Source organism: Athene noctua, chromosome 13, assembly GCF_965140245.1.
Source record: "Athene noctua chromosome 13, bAthNoc1.hap1.1, whole genome shotgun sequence".
In the NCBI taxonomy this organism is placed as follows: Eukaryota; Metazoa; Chordata; class Aves; order Strigiformes; family Strigidae; genus Athene; species Athene noctua.
The window spans coordinates 1,374,242-1,390,954 of NC_134049.1; the positions used below are offsets into that span (position 1 = coordinate 1,374,242).

Below are 16,713 nucleotides of genomic sequence, written 5' to 3' on the forward strand. Positions count from 1 at the left end.
TCCTGGTTTGGCCGGGTAACTGGGGGAGGTGGGTGTACACAAGCTCTGCAGGGGAATGGCAGAACCAAATAGCATAAAACTGGCTGTTTGTCATCATCAAAGTCATTACATTTGTGGTGGTACTTTCAAAGCGGAGGGTACCTACATACAGCCAAGGTAAAGGCTGGGTAATAACCAGTATTTTTACAGAGAAATAAATGCAGTGGAAGTATCTCAGGAAATATTTACTGCTTTCTATAGAGCTGCAGTTTTCAGAGAAGACATTTTGACTGACCTATTTGGCTTCAAATGCCATTGCTAATTGTTACTGTTTTTACTAGGTGATGCTGGGAATGAAACATCTGTTTCAGGAATGCTGCTTTGTCTTTTCTTTGTGTCCGTCTTTGTTTGCCTGTATGTACCTGATTAGAGTAGCAGGCAACGTGGTGTATGAATTGTTTTTCTGCTCTCCTGCTGATGCCCACACAGGGTCGTGTACAGTCACAATCATCTTTTCGGAGGCAGGTTGTTTTTGTGTATTGCTGGTGGGACTTCTCATGGGAAAGGAGATCATTGCTATCTGTTGCTGACTCTGACTGTAGGAAATCTGAATGAGAAGGCTTTAACGTTTTGGGCACATCAACATCTGTGAAACACCACGAGGCACTTGAACAAAAGGCAGCATGGCATTCATACCTTTGTGCAGCCTTAAGCACTTGCTGTGTAGGTAAATCTTCCACAACAGTTCCAGGTTTTCTCCTCTGCTTTCACATGTTTGTGATTTTTCCAGATCATTCACGTTTTGCAGCAAAATCAACAATTCTTGTTCTCTGCCTCAAGGAGATATTTTTAAAATATCTCAGATGTTGAAACATGTGAATAGATGTTGAAACAAAATTCCTTCTGCTGTTTTTGAGAACTGAAGACAGATAACAGTGCCCATTTTTCTAGAATAAGTAAAATTAGCAAAATAATTACCTTTTGTTGCTTTGCTCCCTCCCCTACATCACCAGGTTGTGTAGCCAGTGACATGAAGATCTACATTTGTGGAGGCAGGTGAAATCTCTGTTAATTTAGTTCTGTTAATGAATACCTATAAGGATGTCTATAATTAAGCAGCTCTCGCAGTTCAGTAGTGGTGCTGTGTTAACAGGACTAGGTCCTCAGTACGTGTTTGTTACACCTATAAAGGTGAAGCGGATTCCCTGGGAAGGTATGTTTTATAAATTTACTTCTGTTAAGGACCGTTGAACAGAAGGTGTGTAGTTAGAATGTTTCTCTGGACGCTGACAAATCTCTTACCCACTGCTTCAAAATATTGCTGCAGGACTTGAGGCCTTACCACACTCAAGCTATATTTTGGGCTAGAACAATGTCTCGGCTTTTATTATGCCCTGAAATAAGTGAATTGAAACATATGCTTCAAACTAAGTTGTGGAGTAAATCTTAACTGTGCTCTAGATAATGCCACTACTTGTTATGTCTCCACATGACTTGTCTTTGAACTCGGTAGAGAACAAGGCAAAAACCGTGGTATTAATAGCTCTGTTCATACATTTTTAATGCATTCAATTCGTTGTGGATAGCTTCATTAATGTTAAATGTGGTTCTAAATATGGATGGATATAAGTGTTTTCTTTTGAAAACCTTTGATGGAGTCTAGCATGCAGGCTGGCCTCTTGTATTGACTTTGATTCCATTCACGCTTTCTTTCTCTCTCTTGCAGGAGCTATTGTGACAATCTTGGCTACCACCCATTAAGTGCTGCTGACTTTGGAAAGATCATGAAAAATGTCTTTCCAAATATGAAGGCCCGTCGTCTAGGCACAAGAGGCAAATCAAAATATCCTTTGCTAGAACTCTTCTCAGTAACTTCTGCACTTGCCTGGAGAACATCTGTCATTGTAGCTTAACTATCGGCTCAATGTAGAAGTAATGTTAAATAAGAAATGCAGACACTTTCCCAACATTCTTTAAAAATTATTAATTGCCGTAGTGTTAGGTTGCAAGATACAACTTTGGAAACAAGTACTTAAATTTAGGTTCTGATGCTCAGTTGTCACAGCGGTGAGGAATCAAAGAAGCTTTATCATCTAGTGCAAAGGGAGATGCTGGAATAAAGGAACTTGCCTTATATATGTGTAGTAACTAGTATTTTATTTGCCGTACAGCTCAGAATTATCAGAACATTTCTTGCTTTTATATCATACTTGTGCCCACCAGTAATCTAAAAGTTAGTTGAACGATACACAGATCTTGGGACAGATTAGTTTATCAATTAATAGACTGCCACTGTGAAGGACTTGAGGCAAACGCTATGCAAAAGAGTCTGCTCATATCACTGGTGGGTCTGCTGCTTCAGTGTAGAGGCAAGAAGCTCAGCTGAGAAAGGAATGCAGTAATAAAATCTAAAGGCTACAAGGATGTGAATTTTTCTCAGGGTTTTCTGAGGCTCAGCTGCAGTTTGTCTAGTCTTTAGCGTGCTGACGTGTTCCATTAAAAAGGAAAAACTGATAGTGATTTTCAAAGTAAGTTTTTTCATCAGCAAGAATTTTGTCTTTTCCAAGTGGAGAATCACTCATGGTAGAAACCATCGTCAAGGGGTGTAATACCCTCTGCATCCCCCGGGGCCCACTCCTGCTCCTCTGATGGGCTGAGTGGGCAAAGCCACTGCAGTAAGCAGGGAAGGGAGGGCATGAAAAGGGCAAAAGGCATCAAGGTGCTCGTAGGCTCTAATTACAAAGCACTCCAAAGAAGTAGCAGTAATGATACGGGCACGCTGTAATACTGGCCTTTGCTGAGGTCTCACTCGAAGCCTGCACTTACAGAGAGAATTAAAGGCTAGCGGGTAGCCCAGAATTATTTGTCTTCCATAGAGGGGAAAAAACCTTCCGTGCAGTAGTAAATGGAGAAGTTACGTGTCAGTTAAATTGTTTCATAAAATACAGTGTTGGATTATCTAGCAGTGGAGTCCAAAACTTGGTAGTGATGTTCTAGGTAGAGCTAGAGAAATTTTAAGGAAGAAATCACATGATGTAATTGTAGCTTGACCAAGGGCATCTCTTTGAATTGTCCCCTAAGTTTCTAATTCAGGATGGTTAAAATGGGCTTTATCTCAGGCTTACCTTAATACCTAGCCTACTTATATTTATTTTATTGTAATTATGCTCCATCCAGGTTAGCACAAGCAAATGCAAACTCCATGGTCTGAGAAAGAGAAATACAGACGTATTTACAGTACGTGGAAAATTAATGATCCTGAAAAGGATTTGCCTGTTACAGAGAAGAGACATTGTATGTGAACTTCTAGAGTAATGCTGTGGAGAGAAAAAAAGGCTGGTTTGAGTTTTAGACCAATAAACAAGTGAGTAAGGGTAATGGAGGGAGTATATTTCTGTATACTGATTTGATGAGATCAAGGTAAGGAAAAAATCTGGTTATTTGTGTCCATATTTTTACAGAAGAATTATCATAGGTGGGGAGAGAGCCACAGAAATTGTGTGAAATCTTAGGAAGAAATGTCCTCATCAGTCATTTTATCCTGTCACGGGGAACTTCTTCGCTTTGTGGAAGTCCCTTAGGAGAAGGGAATGTTACGAAAATTAGCAAAAAGAGGCAAAACAGAACAACTCACGATTAAGTAAAACCTAAATTTGGGAACACATTTTTTAATAGTAATTAACTTTTGGTAATGCATTCTTCATCTGATTTTAGGCCTGGTTTAGGAAGGGAATTTAGTCCAAACTCATGTTAGTGATTTAAATATTGACTAGCTAGTTGAGATTACTTGGCGTGGTTTAGTGGTTCTCCGAAGCCATCAAGTGGAGTTCATCGTGCCCAGGGTCACTTGCTCCTCTGCATGGATGGAAAGCCCAGTGCCCTGCCCCAGAACCGCCTGATTCTGGCGGGCTGTGCGACTGCGTTAGCAACAGTCACTCTTGGATCAGTTGTTGAGTTTGCTTACAAAGCCTGTGAGGGGTATCGGAGGAGTTACTGCCCTTCCTTCCTATCCCCCAGCTAACAAGCAGAGATGATTTAGACCTTAATTCTTGTTCACATATTGCTACAGTGGACTGAGGAAGAAGGCTTTTGTGCATATGCCAACACTGCCCAACCTTGACTTTCATAAAACTGGAGATGGGGTATGATATGTATTTGCTTATTTTATATCTATTTCTGCAGATTAACATTTATGTTGTTTTTCTGTCCGCAGCTTTCAAAACAAAGAGCTGTGTAGTTTTTAAGGTTTTCTTTACAATACTTATGTTCTGAATCATAGTTTGATGTTTTCCTGTAAAGTTCAGAACAAATTGCAGTGCTATTAAAAAAACCTAATTTAGGAGGTGAAGCACTTTCACAGTGTTGCTACCCACAAGCTGTATCTTTTTCACTCTGATTCTGGTTTGGTTTTATTGTATATATATATTTTTTTAAAAAGTAAATGCTAAGGAAGAGGAAGCCCAGTGAAAGAAGCAGTTCCGGGGTAGCAGTGGCAGCTGAGTTGACAAGACTCTGGATGCAGGGAGCATCAGTCGTTGGTGGTCCAGATATTAGGATTCTCTCTACAATTTTATTCCATAATGCCTTTGGAAACATTGAGTAGATTAATGTTAAGACATTTCATTTTGATGAATTATATTATGTTGTGATCTCTCATTCTCCGTATTTCATGAAAAAACTGAACATAGTACTCAACTTTTTGTGTGTTTCTGATCATCATTTGCTCTCTATTTTTGTGTTCATGCCTTAATGACCCGTTATAATTGAAGTAACCTTTCCTCCTCTGTTTGTTTGTTTTAGTTGGATGGGGCAGAGCCGACTGGGCAGCTGCAAAGTGCTGATGAGGAAGTAGTCTCTGCGGCCTGCCGGCTTGTTTGTGAATGGGCCCAGAAAGTGCTGAGCCAGCCTTTTGACACAGTCTTGGAATTGGCTCGTTTCCTTGTCAAAAGTCACTATATTGGTACCAAGTCAATGGCAGCTTTAACAGTAATGGCAGGGGCACCAGCAGGTAATGAGATAACGCTGAATCAATGAAATACAGATTTTTTTATTATTTTTTTTTTTTTGTAAAGAGTAATAACATCTTTCTTTGGGGAAGCACTTCAGGGCAAATGTTAAATGCTGACTCTGAGCACTGAGCATGTATTTATGTGATTTTAGGCCACATTGTTGCAAATTACTTTTCTTGCTGGTAGTCTGGGTAGAGGGATCTGAAAATAAGCAGTGCTCTCCGGTTTCGTTTGCGATTCTCCCATCCCTCCAGTGAGGACCCATGTCTTTTAAAGCACTTCAGGCCGTGTGAGTAATTGTGCTGGATTTATGTGCTTTGCTCAGGAGTTTAGTGCCAGTACAGTGCTGGTTTGTAGACAAACCGTTGGTGTGGTTGTATTTCTGTCTGATAACTTGCCCTAATTTGGAAACAATTGTCTGTCTTAATTTTCTCTCAAGAGCAGATTTTCTTACAGGCGTTTCTGGTATGTCAGATGCAGATTTTCCTGAGATGTTTGGTCAGTGTCAGGTAGTACAAGCACGTCAGCTGCTGCAGTTACTGATGACATTAGAAGTAAGAGCTTGAGGAGCATTGAGAGGGACAGGAGAGCCTTCTCCAGGGGCAGTTGTGTGACTGAGGTTCCAGCACGCGATTTCAAATCTCCATTAAGGATCGAGGTAAAGACAGGAGTTATTTTGTGTTTTGCTACATCAGATGAATTCCTGTTCTATTCAATCCCTGGGAAAGCTTACGTTTGATGTGGTTGGTTGTACATCTACTTTTATGTTGTTTCCCTCTTCATGCTCAAAATCAGTCACTTAATAATTTGAAGTGGTTTTCTGTGGCTGTGGATGAAGTAAACTACAAAAAAATGACGGATGAGGGGGGAAGTGCAGGTCCACAGTATGCCCCTCAGGCTTCCCTCTGGGAGGTTCTGCCCAGGCCTGTCAAGCAGAATGCGTTTGGATCAAGGCAAATCTCTTGAGTTGAGACAGGCAGTTTCAGATGGAAACTGGTGGTCAGGGCTGTAGGCTGGGGTGATCCCCTTCTGGATCACGTTCTTTCTCCTTCAAGCTCTCTTTCCCTTATTGCAACTTGGAACCGAGGGGTAGCAGCAGCAAGTTTTGCTGCCTGTGTGCTCCTGTTTTACTTGTTGTTGCTTGGCTTTGTTGATTCTGCTTGCCATGAAGGAACACTGGGTATATGTACGGGTCTTCAACTCACATAACTTCACCCCTTTACTTCCTTCAAGAGAAGATGGTTTCCTTCAAGGAAAAAGACAGCTACTTCCAGTGCACGCCTCTGGTTTGGGAGTCATTTCAGGAGAGGTTCTTTCTAGATGGTGAAATATTCCCATTCCTCTTCATTGCGAGGAGCTACGGTGTCTCTGTGTCTTAACTGAGGAAAAAGCATACTTTTACCCTCAAAGAAAAATTTGTGGAGCTTTTTTCTCATAAATCTGCCTTCAGTATTCAGCCCACATAGATGGATTGTTTTCCGTTAATGGCAATATGTATTTGTGTATTTCACTGCTCTGTGAAGAAGGAATTGTGCAAGTGGAGACATGTTGGAGTGTTCAGGCTCTCACAGTGCTCTGACTTCTGCTGAGAGACTGGGCTCCCACACCACAGTTCCTAGGCATGTACTGGGTATCTAAAACCAAATACTTGCCCCTAAAATTGTGTTGATTAATTTATAATTAAGAGTTATTTTAAAAGCTGTGAAACCTTCAAAGTGTAAAGTAAATGGTGTTAAAGCATTTTGAGAAGGGCAGTTCAGCAGGGTCAGTTGGTCACTGAGAGCATGCTACTCCTCTTGACTGTTAATAAACAAAAGATCATAAATGTGATGTGTTTTTATAAGGGAGATTGGTTCCAGCTGCACAGATGAGACTAACTCCATGTTGTTCTCCCTGGAAGTACCACTTCCTTGTGATGAGAAAAAGCATTGTCTCCAGTAAAAAATGTTCTCCTGTTCTAATTTCCATAGGGGTTGTTTCACCTTTTTCTCCTTTTTTTTCTTTTTTCCTGAACACTTCTCTTCTTGCCCTTCTTTCGCCATTATTCCTGATCTCACACAGGTTGGGATCCGTTCTGATATTACATGCATTGTGTTTAATGCCTTGACTAGTAGATAATATCTGCTTAGAGATGCTCCTCTGTGACACAGACCCACAGCTTTCTGGAAGGATTTTTCATTTTTAAAGCTACCTTAGAAATAACAAAAACACGGATGATGAATTTTGAAGGTTCATCTAGAACATAACTGCTGCCCTCTACTGTCAGTGAAATGAAATGCATTGTTTTTTAGATTTTGCTGACAAAGAAGTTGCAGTTTGGGATTACTGGAAACAAGATGCCCGTATATAGTATTTTAGCAGCTAATGCCCAGCTTGTCTAACAGATGGAGGTTTTTCCACAAATGTGGAAATAAACTGAAACACTGAATAGATTTGAGCATGAAGTGGATGGGAGCACCTCACGGAGGAGGTGTTCCCAGAATGCTTGTGGAGATCCCTTCCATGTATTCTGTGTGGTTAGATACAGAAGTGCCACTAGGGCAGACAGGGTATGTCTGGTTTCACACTTCCTCTTTTATTACTATATATTATATATAATGATTATAATAATTATATATAATGATATATGTTATAGATAATTTATTAGATATATAGTCATACTACTTTTATATTCAGGAATAAAAGGGATCCCCCAGCCCTCAGCTTTTATACCTACTGCTGAAAGTAATTCCTTTCAACCACAAGTGAAGACTCTGCCATCTCCTGTTGATGCCAAGCAGCAGCTGCAGCGCAAGATCCAGAAGAAGCAGCAAGAGCAGAAACTGCAGTCTCCTTTGCCAGGAGAGTCTCCAGCAAAGAAAACAGAAGGCACCACGACCAACGGCGTGACCAGTATATCTAATGGAAGTCCTGCAATTCTGTCTCCTCCGCCTATTGGCATTGTTGTGGCAGCTGTCCCCAGCCCAATACCGGTAATGTTCTCCAGCAAATCTCTAGAGAAACCACCTTAAAATGTGTTCTAAATTGCCAGTAGCTAAGTAGTGGGGGACAGAAAAATGGTTTTCATTGAAGGGCTCGGGTCCCTTGATGGTTTTCTGTCCCAGTGACTGTGACATACCCCTGAGTTACAGGATCGATACAGAGGCGGGAGCATTCTGATCACATAGCACAGGCCAAGTTTGTCTTTGAAGTCCCTGACAGTGGGATTTCAGCGAGCAATAATTAAGGTTCTGTGTGGGAATAATTGTCCTTGAGATGAAGTTTATCCAGACAAGTGTGCTCATAGCAGTCTTGTGGGTCACTGAGCCCCTAATAAGGAATCTAAATTGCCTTTCATTGGCCCAGCACATTTAGTGGCAGCAACAATTTTATTTTTGCATGAATGTCTATAGTATGGAACATCTTTTGTCTTTCAGCCATACAAAACTGGGCTGGGGGGGAAGGTTATTTGTTTTTAAGATGTTATCTGTGGTGTTGATTTCAATAGGTAAGCCAGTTTTTCTGCCTGGATAGTGAGTTTGTATTTAACTCGCTTTTGAAACCTTAACAATGAGCAGTGTTTTGAGCACATCCTCTCCTCTTTAACCTTTGTATGTCTGTCTTTTTGGTCCATGTGGTGAAGGATTGTATGAGACTGCTCTTCTGCTAATGAAAGGGTCAGAGTAGTGTGTAGCCCAGCACCTCATGCCTTAAAAATTGAGGCCATATATCTGTCTACTAATTCTTAGGCAGGAAAATAGAAATTGTCTTGTATATGGTTGAAGAGCTTGTTTTGTTTCAAACTGACATTCACTCGCTTTGGTGTCTTGAGCCGTGTTGTGCTTCACCTCTGAAACACTTGGGGATGGGGTGGTCTGTGGGCTTTGGGGACCTCCTGCTTCATCACCATGCCTTTTGTCTCTCTCCGCAGGTGCCAAGGACCAGGCAGTTGGTGACGTCCCCAAGTCCTATGGGATCGTCTGATAGCAAGGTCCTGCCGCTCAACGTTCAGGTGGTCACTCAGCACATGCAATCAGTCAAGCAGTCACCAAAGACTCCCCAGAACGTTCCTGCCAGCCCAGTCGGTGACCGCTCTGCCCGGCATCGCTACCCGCAGATCTTACCGAAGCCAGCAAACACCAGCGCTCTCACCATCCGCTCTCCCACGACAGTGCTCTTTACCAGTAGCCCAATCAAGACTGTTGTGCCCGCTCCACATGTGAATTCCTTAAACGTGGTAAAAATGACAGCAATATCTCTTGCCCCAAGCAGCAGTAGTGTGCCCGTCAGACAGACACCTTCAGTTGGCAGTAGTGCGGGAGCAGCGGAAGAAGGGAGGACTGGTCCACAGATCAAAAACGGATCTGTTGTTTCACTTCAGTCTCCAGGATCCAAGCCTAGCGCTGTTGTGGCTGCACCTGCAGTCAAGATCAAAATGGAACCAGAAGCATTGCTGGATGAGAACTCAGTACAGGGCCAAGAGAGCTCTGACGTGACTAAATCCAGGAAGGCAACCCCTGACGTGCCTCCTGCTCAACTAATTAATTTTGAGGTTGCAACCTTGAAGGTTTCAGCTGATGATGTCATGGAGGTAAAACCAGTTAAGGGCTGTGATCAGGAACCTGAAGAGGCGGGGACCAAATATAAAACGCAGTCTATTGAGATCACACCAGTTTCTTCAGCAGGCAATAATCAAAGCACTCTAAAGCTCTCAGTTGCCAGTCAGAACTTGTCCAGCACCAGCATCGGTTCACCTCCTACTGGTGAGTCTACGATTAAAGAGAAGACATGCACTAAAAGCCCAAGAAAGCGACAACCTTCTACACTTCAGGATTCCCAGGTACCACCTGTAAAGAAACCACTGGTGGAGCAGCTTTCGGCTGGTAATGCTGTGGAGGGTCAAAAAGGAAACAGTGTTAAGAAGTCTCCAAAGGTTGGATCGTTAGCTAACAGTGACAATACAGCAACACTTGCTCAGATACCCAGCAACGTACCTGTGAAGGTCCCTGTACCTTCTGCAGCTGCAGCAAGCTTAGCAACAGACCTTTCTTTGAGCACCAGTTTAAATACCAGTGATTCTACTTTAGGACAGCAGCTTGCATCAGCACCATCTCCAGATATAAAAGTGAAATTGGAAGGAAACATGTTTATCATAGAAAATGATTCAAAATCTGATGGCAGCTTTAACCCAAATACATGGCACCATATCACCAAAACCTCCGACTTCGCATCTGTGAACTGTGAACAGCAGCAAGAGATCAGTGTTATGACTATTGCGGGGCAGCCTGGCTCCAGTGACTTACAGGAATCGGCATGGGAGCCGGTGCACTGTGAAGGGATGCAGCAGGATGCCTACAGCCAGCAGCTGCAGAGCCAGATCCAGGAGTCTTCCCTGGGCCAAATGCAAGCACAGTCCTCAAATCAGTTACCTCTGCAGTCTGAGCTGAAGGAGTTTGAACATACAGTCCCGCAGTCAAACGAGAACTTCTTTTCATTTGACGATGACCTCACTCAGGACAGCATTGTGGAGGAGCTGGTGCTCATGGAGGAGCAAATGTCCATGAATAATTCCCACCCGTATGGTGGTTGTCTAGGGATGGCTCTCCAGAGTCAGGCCGCAGCCCAAGGAGCTCCCGTGTCATCCCACCCCGGCAGCGCGCACTTTTACCATTCGATCCATAACAACAGCACTCCCATTCACACCCCGACGCCCACCCCCACGCCCACCCCCACGCCCACCCCGACCCCGACGCCCACCTCCGAGATGATGGCTGGCTCCCAGAACGTGTCCCGGGAGAGCCCGTGTTCGCGCCTGGCTCAGACCACGCCCGTGGACAGCGCCCTGGGGAGCAGCCGGCACACGCCCATCGGCACGCCGCACTCCAACTGCAGCAGCAGCGTCCCCCCGAGCCCCGTGGAGTGCCGGAACCCCTTTGCCTTCACGCCCATCAGCTCCAGCATGGCTTACCACGACGCCAGCATCATATCGAGTAGCCCCGTGAAGCCCATGCAGCGGCCTATGGCTACCCACCCCGACAAAACCAAGCTCGAGTGGATGAACAACGGCTATGGCGGCGTGGGCAACTCCTCGGTTGCCAACCACGGCATCCTCACCAGCTACCAGGAGCTGGTGGAAGATCGCTTCAGGAAGCCCCACGCTTTCGCCGTTCCCGGCCAGTCGTACCAGTCCCAGCCGCGCCACCACGACACCCACTTCGGCCGCGTGACTCCCGTGTCACCCGTGCAGCACCAGGCAGCCCCAGTGAGCAGCACCGCCAAGCAGGAGGGCTTTGCTGTTCCTGCGCCCCTGGACAGCAAAGGGACCGCTTCCTCGCTCAACAGCAGCCTGAGGTGCCGGAGCGTGAGCCCTGCTGTCCATCGCCAGCGCAATCTCAGCGGAAGCACTGTCTACCCTGTCTCGAATATACCACGCTCTAACCTGACACCTTTTGGCAGTCCAGTGACTCCCGAAGTTCACAATGTATTTGCTAATATCCATGCAGACACCAGTGCCAATAACATAGCGCAAAGAAGCCAGTCAGTCCCCTTGACTGTGATGATGCAGACGGCCTTCCCGTCTCTTCAGAAACAAACAAACACTAAAAAAATAACCAATGTGTTGTTAAGCAAACTCGATTCTGATAGCGATGATGCAGTGAGAGGTTTGGGAGTGAACAACATGCCCTCAAATTACACAGCCAGGATGAATCTCACGCAGATTTTAGAGACATCCGCCGCTTTTCCTAGTGCCAACCCACAAAGTATGATCAATTCCAGCACTTCGGTTTATGAATTCCAAACACCAAATTACCTCACCAAAAACAGCAGCACCGATCAGATCAGTTTTTCTTCTGGAGATAACCAAGCACAATCAGACATCGGAGAGCAGCAATTAGATTTCAGCAGCACTGTAAAAGACCTTTTAGGGGAGGACAGTCTGCCAACAAACCAGCAGCTGGTGAATCAGGTGGCATCAGATCTCAGTAATGTTGCATCTGTCTTTCCCAGCGACATCAGGTTGTCTTCCGAGCTCTCAGGCAGCATTAATGATCTGAACACTTTAGACACAAATCTACTGTTTGATCCAGGTCGTCAGCAGGGACAAGACGATGATGCTACACTGGAGGAATTAAAAAATGACCCCTTGTTTCAACAAATCTGCAATGAATCCATTAACTCAATGAATACATCAGGTTTTGAGTGGATGGAGAGTAAAGATCATCCTGCTGTTGAAATGTTGGGTTAATCTTGTTTTATAATATGTATGTAGCACACTGTATCTAAAAGACAGACGTATTGTATTTGTCTTAATGGAAGTGCCTCCCGCAGCAGAAACACTTGCTATGTATTGTGGCATTTTTTAAAAAGTTTGCTGTACCTGTTGCTCATTCTTCAGCAGGGAAAAGGCAGTCTTACCAATTTTAAACAAATCTCTGAAGGTGATGGGCTATCAAAGAGCCAGTATTAAAGTTAAAATTTTATAGTGTTTCCCATTCAACATTTCTTACTGTAGCAAATGATGAAGTGGTTAATAGCCAGCCAGCAATGACAGCTATGGTTGAGGCTTTGGGAGGGTTTTAAGCCAAGTTCATTGGTAGGTTTTCCATACTTTGTCCTGCTTGTTACTTCTTACTAGATGATCCTTGCTGACCTTTGCCATTCAGGTTTGAAATGCAGGCTGCCTGCAAATAGGTCGGTGGTGGGGACTGGGTACAGGTGAACGAGGTGACGTGCAGGTGCCTGACCGTTGCGTGGCTGTCCTGAGCACTGCTCAGTGGTGAACTGTGAGAAGTCTCTGTAGCACTGGTGCCATTAACATCTCTAGGAAAAACTAACAAGAATGATCAAGGAAAAAGAAAGATGCACTAGATTTTTTATTTAAGAGAATTAAATCTATGTAGTTATTTTATCCATTAATATTCGTGACTTACTTGATATTTTAGTTCTCACTTCAGTGTTTTTATATTAGGTAAAATTCACGTGAAAAGATTTTGAGCACTGAGATTTAATCTAAGCATAACACCCTATTCTGAAGTGATAGGTACTGTTTATTTATCAATGCTAGAGAAGGAACGAGATATTTTCCCTCTCTTTTAAATAAAGGAGCTGCTGGAGCTCATTAAAGTACTATTTTTAAAGATTTGGTTTTTAAGTTTCCTAACCTAGTGGAGGGTGTAGGAAGATGTCTTTTCTCTGTATTTCAGTAGGTTGAGCCTTTCTGTCTTTCTTGCTTGCTCTCTTTCTCTCAAACAAAAGACAATTAAAATATTAGAAAATGTGGTTGATCTAAAAATATTTCATATAGAGCCATAACACTGCCAGGCACTTTACAGATACACAGTAAGACATGTGATCTTTCTTTTGGTAAAGCTTCTTTTAAAAGAAGTACGTACTCTTTTAGAAGACTGAATTTCATTTTCAGAAGTGATTTGCCAGGGCTGGTGAATCTATTTTGTTTTAGAAGTTCCTTAGCTGCCCCTCTGGAAAATAAGGTTTAGACTTCTGCCTCATTAGTTCACTTGAACCAAAAAAGACCTTTTGTCTTACCAGCATGGAATGGATCTCTCTAATGGTCAAAAGAGAGAGGGACTTCACTGGCCGTGGCACGGATACTGGAAAGAGGACTTGTGGAGGCAGCTTTTACAAAAGAATGGTGCACTGAGGGTGCTAGGATACCATCCCTCAAGCGTAGTATAAGATTGATTATTTCTCCTGTGAACTGACACTTACAAATGAGAAAACAGCAGAAGACATCTTCCTCTCTTGCGTTATTTCTTTGAGCGGTCATGAATTTAGGAAGGGAGAGGCACAATAAGCCCCCCCTAGATTTACTTAAGGGGAAGATGCTCAGATTTTTTTTAGTGATTAGTGGTTTTTTGTTTGTCTTGGTGGTCTTCTGTTTCTTTAGTTTTTGCTAATGACTTGAGATCCCAGTACTGGTCAATTTTTTTGGCGGTGCTGATGATTCAACTTGCGCTGCTGCATTGGCACTTGAGGTGCTTCTGTACCACGGCTTCTCTTGCTCTTGCCCCCATTCATCACCAGTCTGTGGCCTCTTCTGCAGGGACAAACAGTTGTGCCAAGCTGTAGCACCTTATGGGGGCCTGATTTCACTGTGCTTGCATTAGAAGTTTTACCACTTCGTCAGGAACAAACTTGGAGAGTTCAGATCCCTCACTGAAGCGTGTGGACGTGCAATAGTTTGCTTTGCTTCGTTTAAGACCAACTGACCCTTTTAGGTTTTGTTAAGGAAATGGGGAGGCGATTAAGAGCTGCATGGTAGCCTTCTTGTTACCTTGCCAGGTGTCTGTCAGTGAGGCTTGAACCATTTTTCTTGTAGACTGAAGTTGCTGAAAGCAGGGCTCGAGTTCTGTACCTGCCTGAGGCCTTTTGGCAGGGATGTGCTGAACATCCTCTTTCTTGTTTGACTTCACAGGGTCTGAGAGACACTCAGCACCTCTCCTCCCTGCCCCCGTGTGAAGTGCCAGCACTCCTGTGACTGGGTGGAACCTCCTTCGATGGAGAGTGGCGGGGAGGGGGTGAGCGCTGGCACTGTGGGAGGCCACGCGCCAGGCAGCAGCCTGTGCCTCTGCAGACACCCAGACCGGGGTGAGCCTGGGGGAGAGAAGATTCTGCCTGACTCCCACGGGGGTTTTAAGAACATTTCTTAGAAAAGAGTCGATTTAAAGCTGATGCGTTCTAAATTATGCAGCCGTCACCAAAGGTTTTTAAAAGTGTGTTTAAAATTATTTTTAAAGACAAGTGTTACATTGGGCCTGACGTGACTTAATTAGCGGAAATATTCTATAATCAGTGGATTTAAGGCAAATATATGTTTAATTTAAGAGGTGTTAAATTCGATAAGGATTGTTTCAAGTAAAATCCCAAAAGCCAAGGCACAGGCACAGCTTTGTACATTGGTATGTATTATTTTAGAGGTGTTTGTGTGTTGGTGTTATAATGAATAATGTTAGGTCCCTGTACTTAGTGCTAGTTAGTTCTTCACTATACATTGAGACGGAGCACTACTGCACACCAAAGTATGCAATACCCAAAGGAAAATTCTGTGATTCTAACAAATGGAAGCCTGTCTGTGTCAGATACTCCAAAACTAAGAATTTGAGACAGTTCTGACCCCTTGTTTACATTATTGGCTTCCTACTAACATGAGAAATAAATTATTTTGATAGCAGTTTTTGCTAAAGTACACAAACTAGTGAATTTGTACTGTGTGTACAGTATTGCAGCAAACACCTTAAATTTGGTTGGTTGGTTAGTCCAGCAAACTTTCTGGGTTCATATATTGCACTAAAATTCTGTTGAACCTGTGGCAGGCACATTCCTTAGGATAAATGCAACAAATACGGCCCACAGATTAAGAAGAAAAAAAGGCAAAACAAAAAAAAACTTTTTAATGTGTTTCATTATTAAAAGGCAAAATGTCATTAAAAGTGACAGGTGAAATTGTCTTATGTAGCAATGTGCATTGATCTCAATGAGATATTTCTATTTCTTATTCTCTTACATGAGAATATTACAGCAGGAAAAATTAAGTTTAGTTTGCTTCACCATGTTAATACATGATCACAAAACGTGCATGAGTGTTAATGACTTAATCTTGTACAGTACTAGATATATTCCTGTAACCACTTTTATTTTTTTTATTCTTTTGCTGTATTGAAACTGGTTCAGTGTTAACCAGGTGAGCATAGTTATTCACAAGTTATTTACTTTTTTATGTTAACTAATTCAGCTTAGTTATTGTTGAATATGTTCCTTTCTTGGATTATTTTTTATTGTTCTGGTGTTGAAAATCATTTTTGCATCATTTTATCATGATAAGAATTCATGAAGTAAATAATTTGCAAATAATTGCAATAAGCACTGACTTCTGAACTGAAAAGAAGGAAAGCGTTTCTTGTGCAGTGCATCTGAGGTTCATATAATAGTCTTGTACTATACTGTGCTTTATTTACTGCACCGTAAGGAAAAAAAAAAAAAATATCCCTGTTCCACGTTTTCATTTAGTGCAGGAAATCCAGTTTCTCCCCTCTTCCCCAGTGTTTTGTTGTCTGTTGTACTGCTGAAACTACAGTAGTTGAATATTGCAGTAGCATTTCAGTTATTTTTTTTATTGAAAGTGCTCAAAAATTGTTTTTTAAATGTTTTCAAAAACAATAAAAACATTTTATATTAAAATTACTTCTGGAGTTTATTTCTTCATATGGAAAAACGTGTGTTAAGGTTGACCTAAAATACAGAGCTTTCTGATTTGTGCAAAGACAGACCCCAGTTATACGCCTAAAGCTGAGCAAGAAGGTGAATCTTCCTGGCTGGCATGCCTTGGTCAGCCTCTGCTCTCAGGGGGGGCTCTTGAGAGACCTTAGTGGTAGTGGGCTTCTGACCATTCACTTTATATTCCCTTTCTCTAGGTATCCCTTTTACATGGAAAGTACTTGTGCGGTGAGACTATTACATCTGGGAGATAAAAGCAGCTGCAGCCTGCAGTTGAACCTGACAGTTCCAGTTTGCCATCAGACGCTCAAACCGTGCATTGGCTGAGGCTGTACTTCAGAACATGGTAGTGGTAGTTGTGCTGGTTAGAGTTGTTGTCACGTGCAGCTCCTCTGTGCTGCATTCATCCTGGCGTGGGTGCTGGTCAAAGTGTTCGTTTCATGTCTGGGAGGTGGCTCTTGCTGGTGGGACGTACAGCGTCCCCTTGCAGGTGCAGCCATCCGCAGCGGCC

At 43.0% G+C, this 16,713-nt stretch overlaps 1 protein-coding gene across 1 annotated transcript in view; it reads left to right on the forward strand.

Moving 5' to 3' along the window:
* Window positions 1-16,161, forward strand: part of RFX7 (regulatory factor X7) — a 51,968-nt gene extending 35,807 nt beyond the window's left edge. Inside the window, exons 5-9 of the mRNA XM_074916764.1 lie at window positions 1,706-1,822; window positions 4,037-4,121; window positions 4,780-4,987; window positions 7,665-7,960; window positions 8,899-16,161. Coding sequence (XP_074772865.1) covers window positions 1,706-1,822; window positions 4,037-4,121; window positions 4,780-4,987; window positions 7,665-7,960; window positions 8,899-12,213 — 4,021 coding nt within the window. The 3' untranslated portion in view covers window positions 12,214-16,161. The remainder of the gene's footprint in view (window positions 1-1,705; window positions 1,823-4,036; window positions 4,122-4,779; window positions 4,988-7,664; window positions 7,961-8,898) is intronic.
* The last annotated feature ends 552 nt before the right edge of the window (window positions 16,162-16,713 follow it).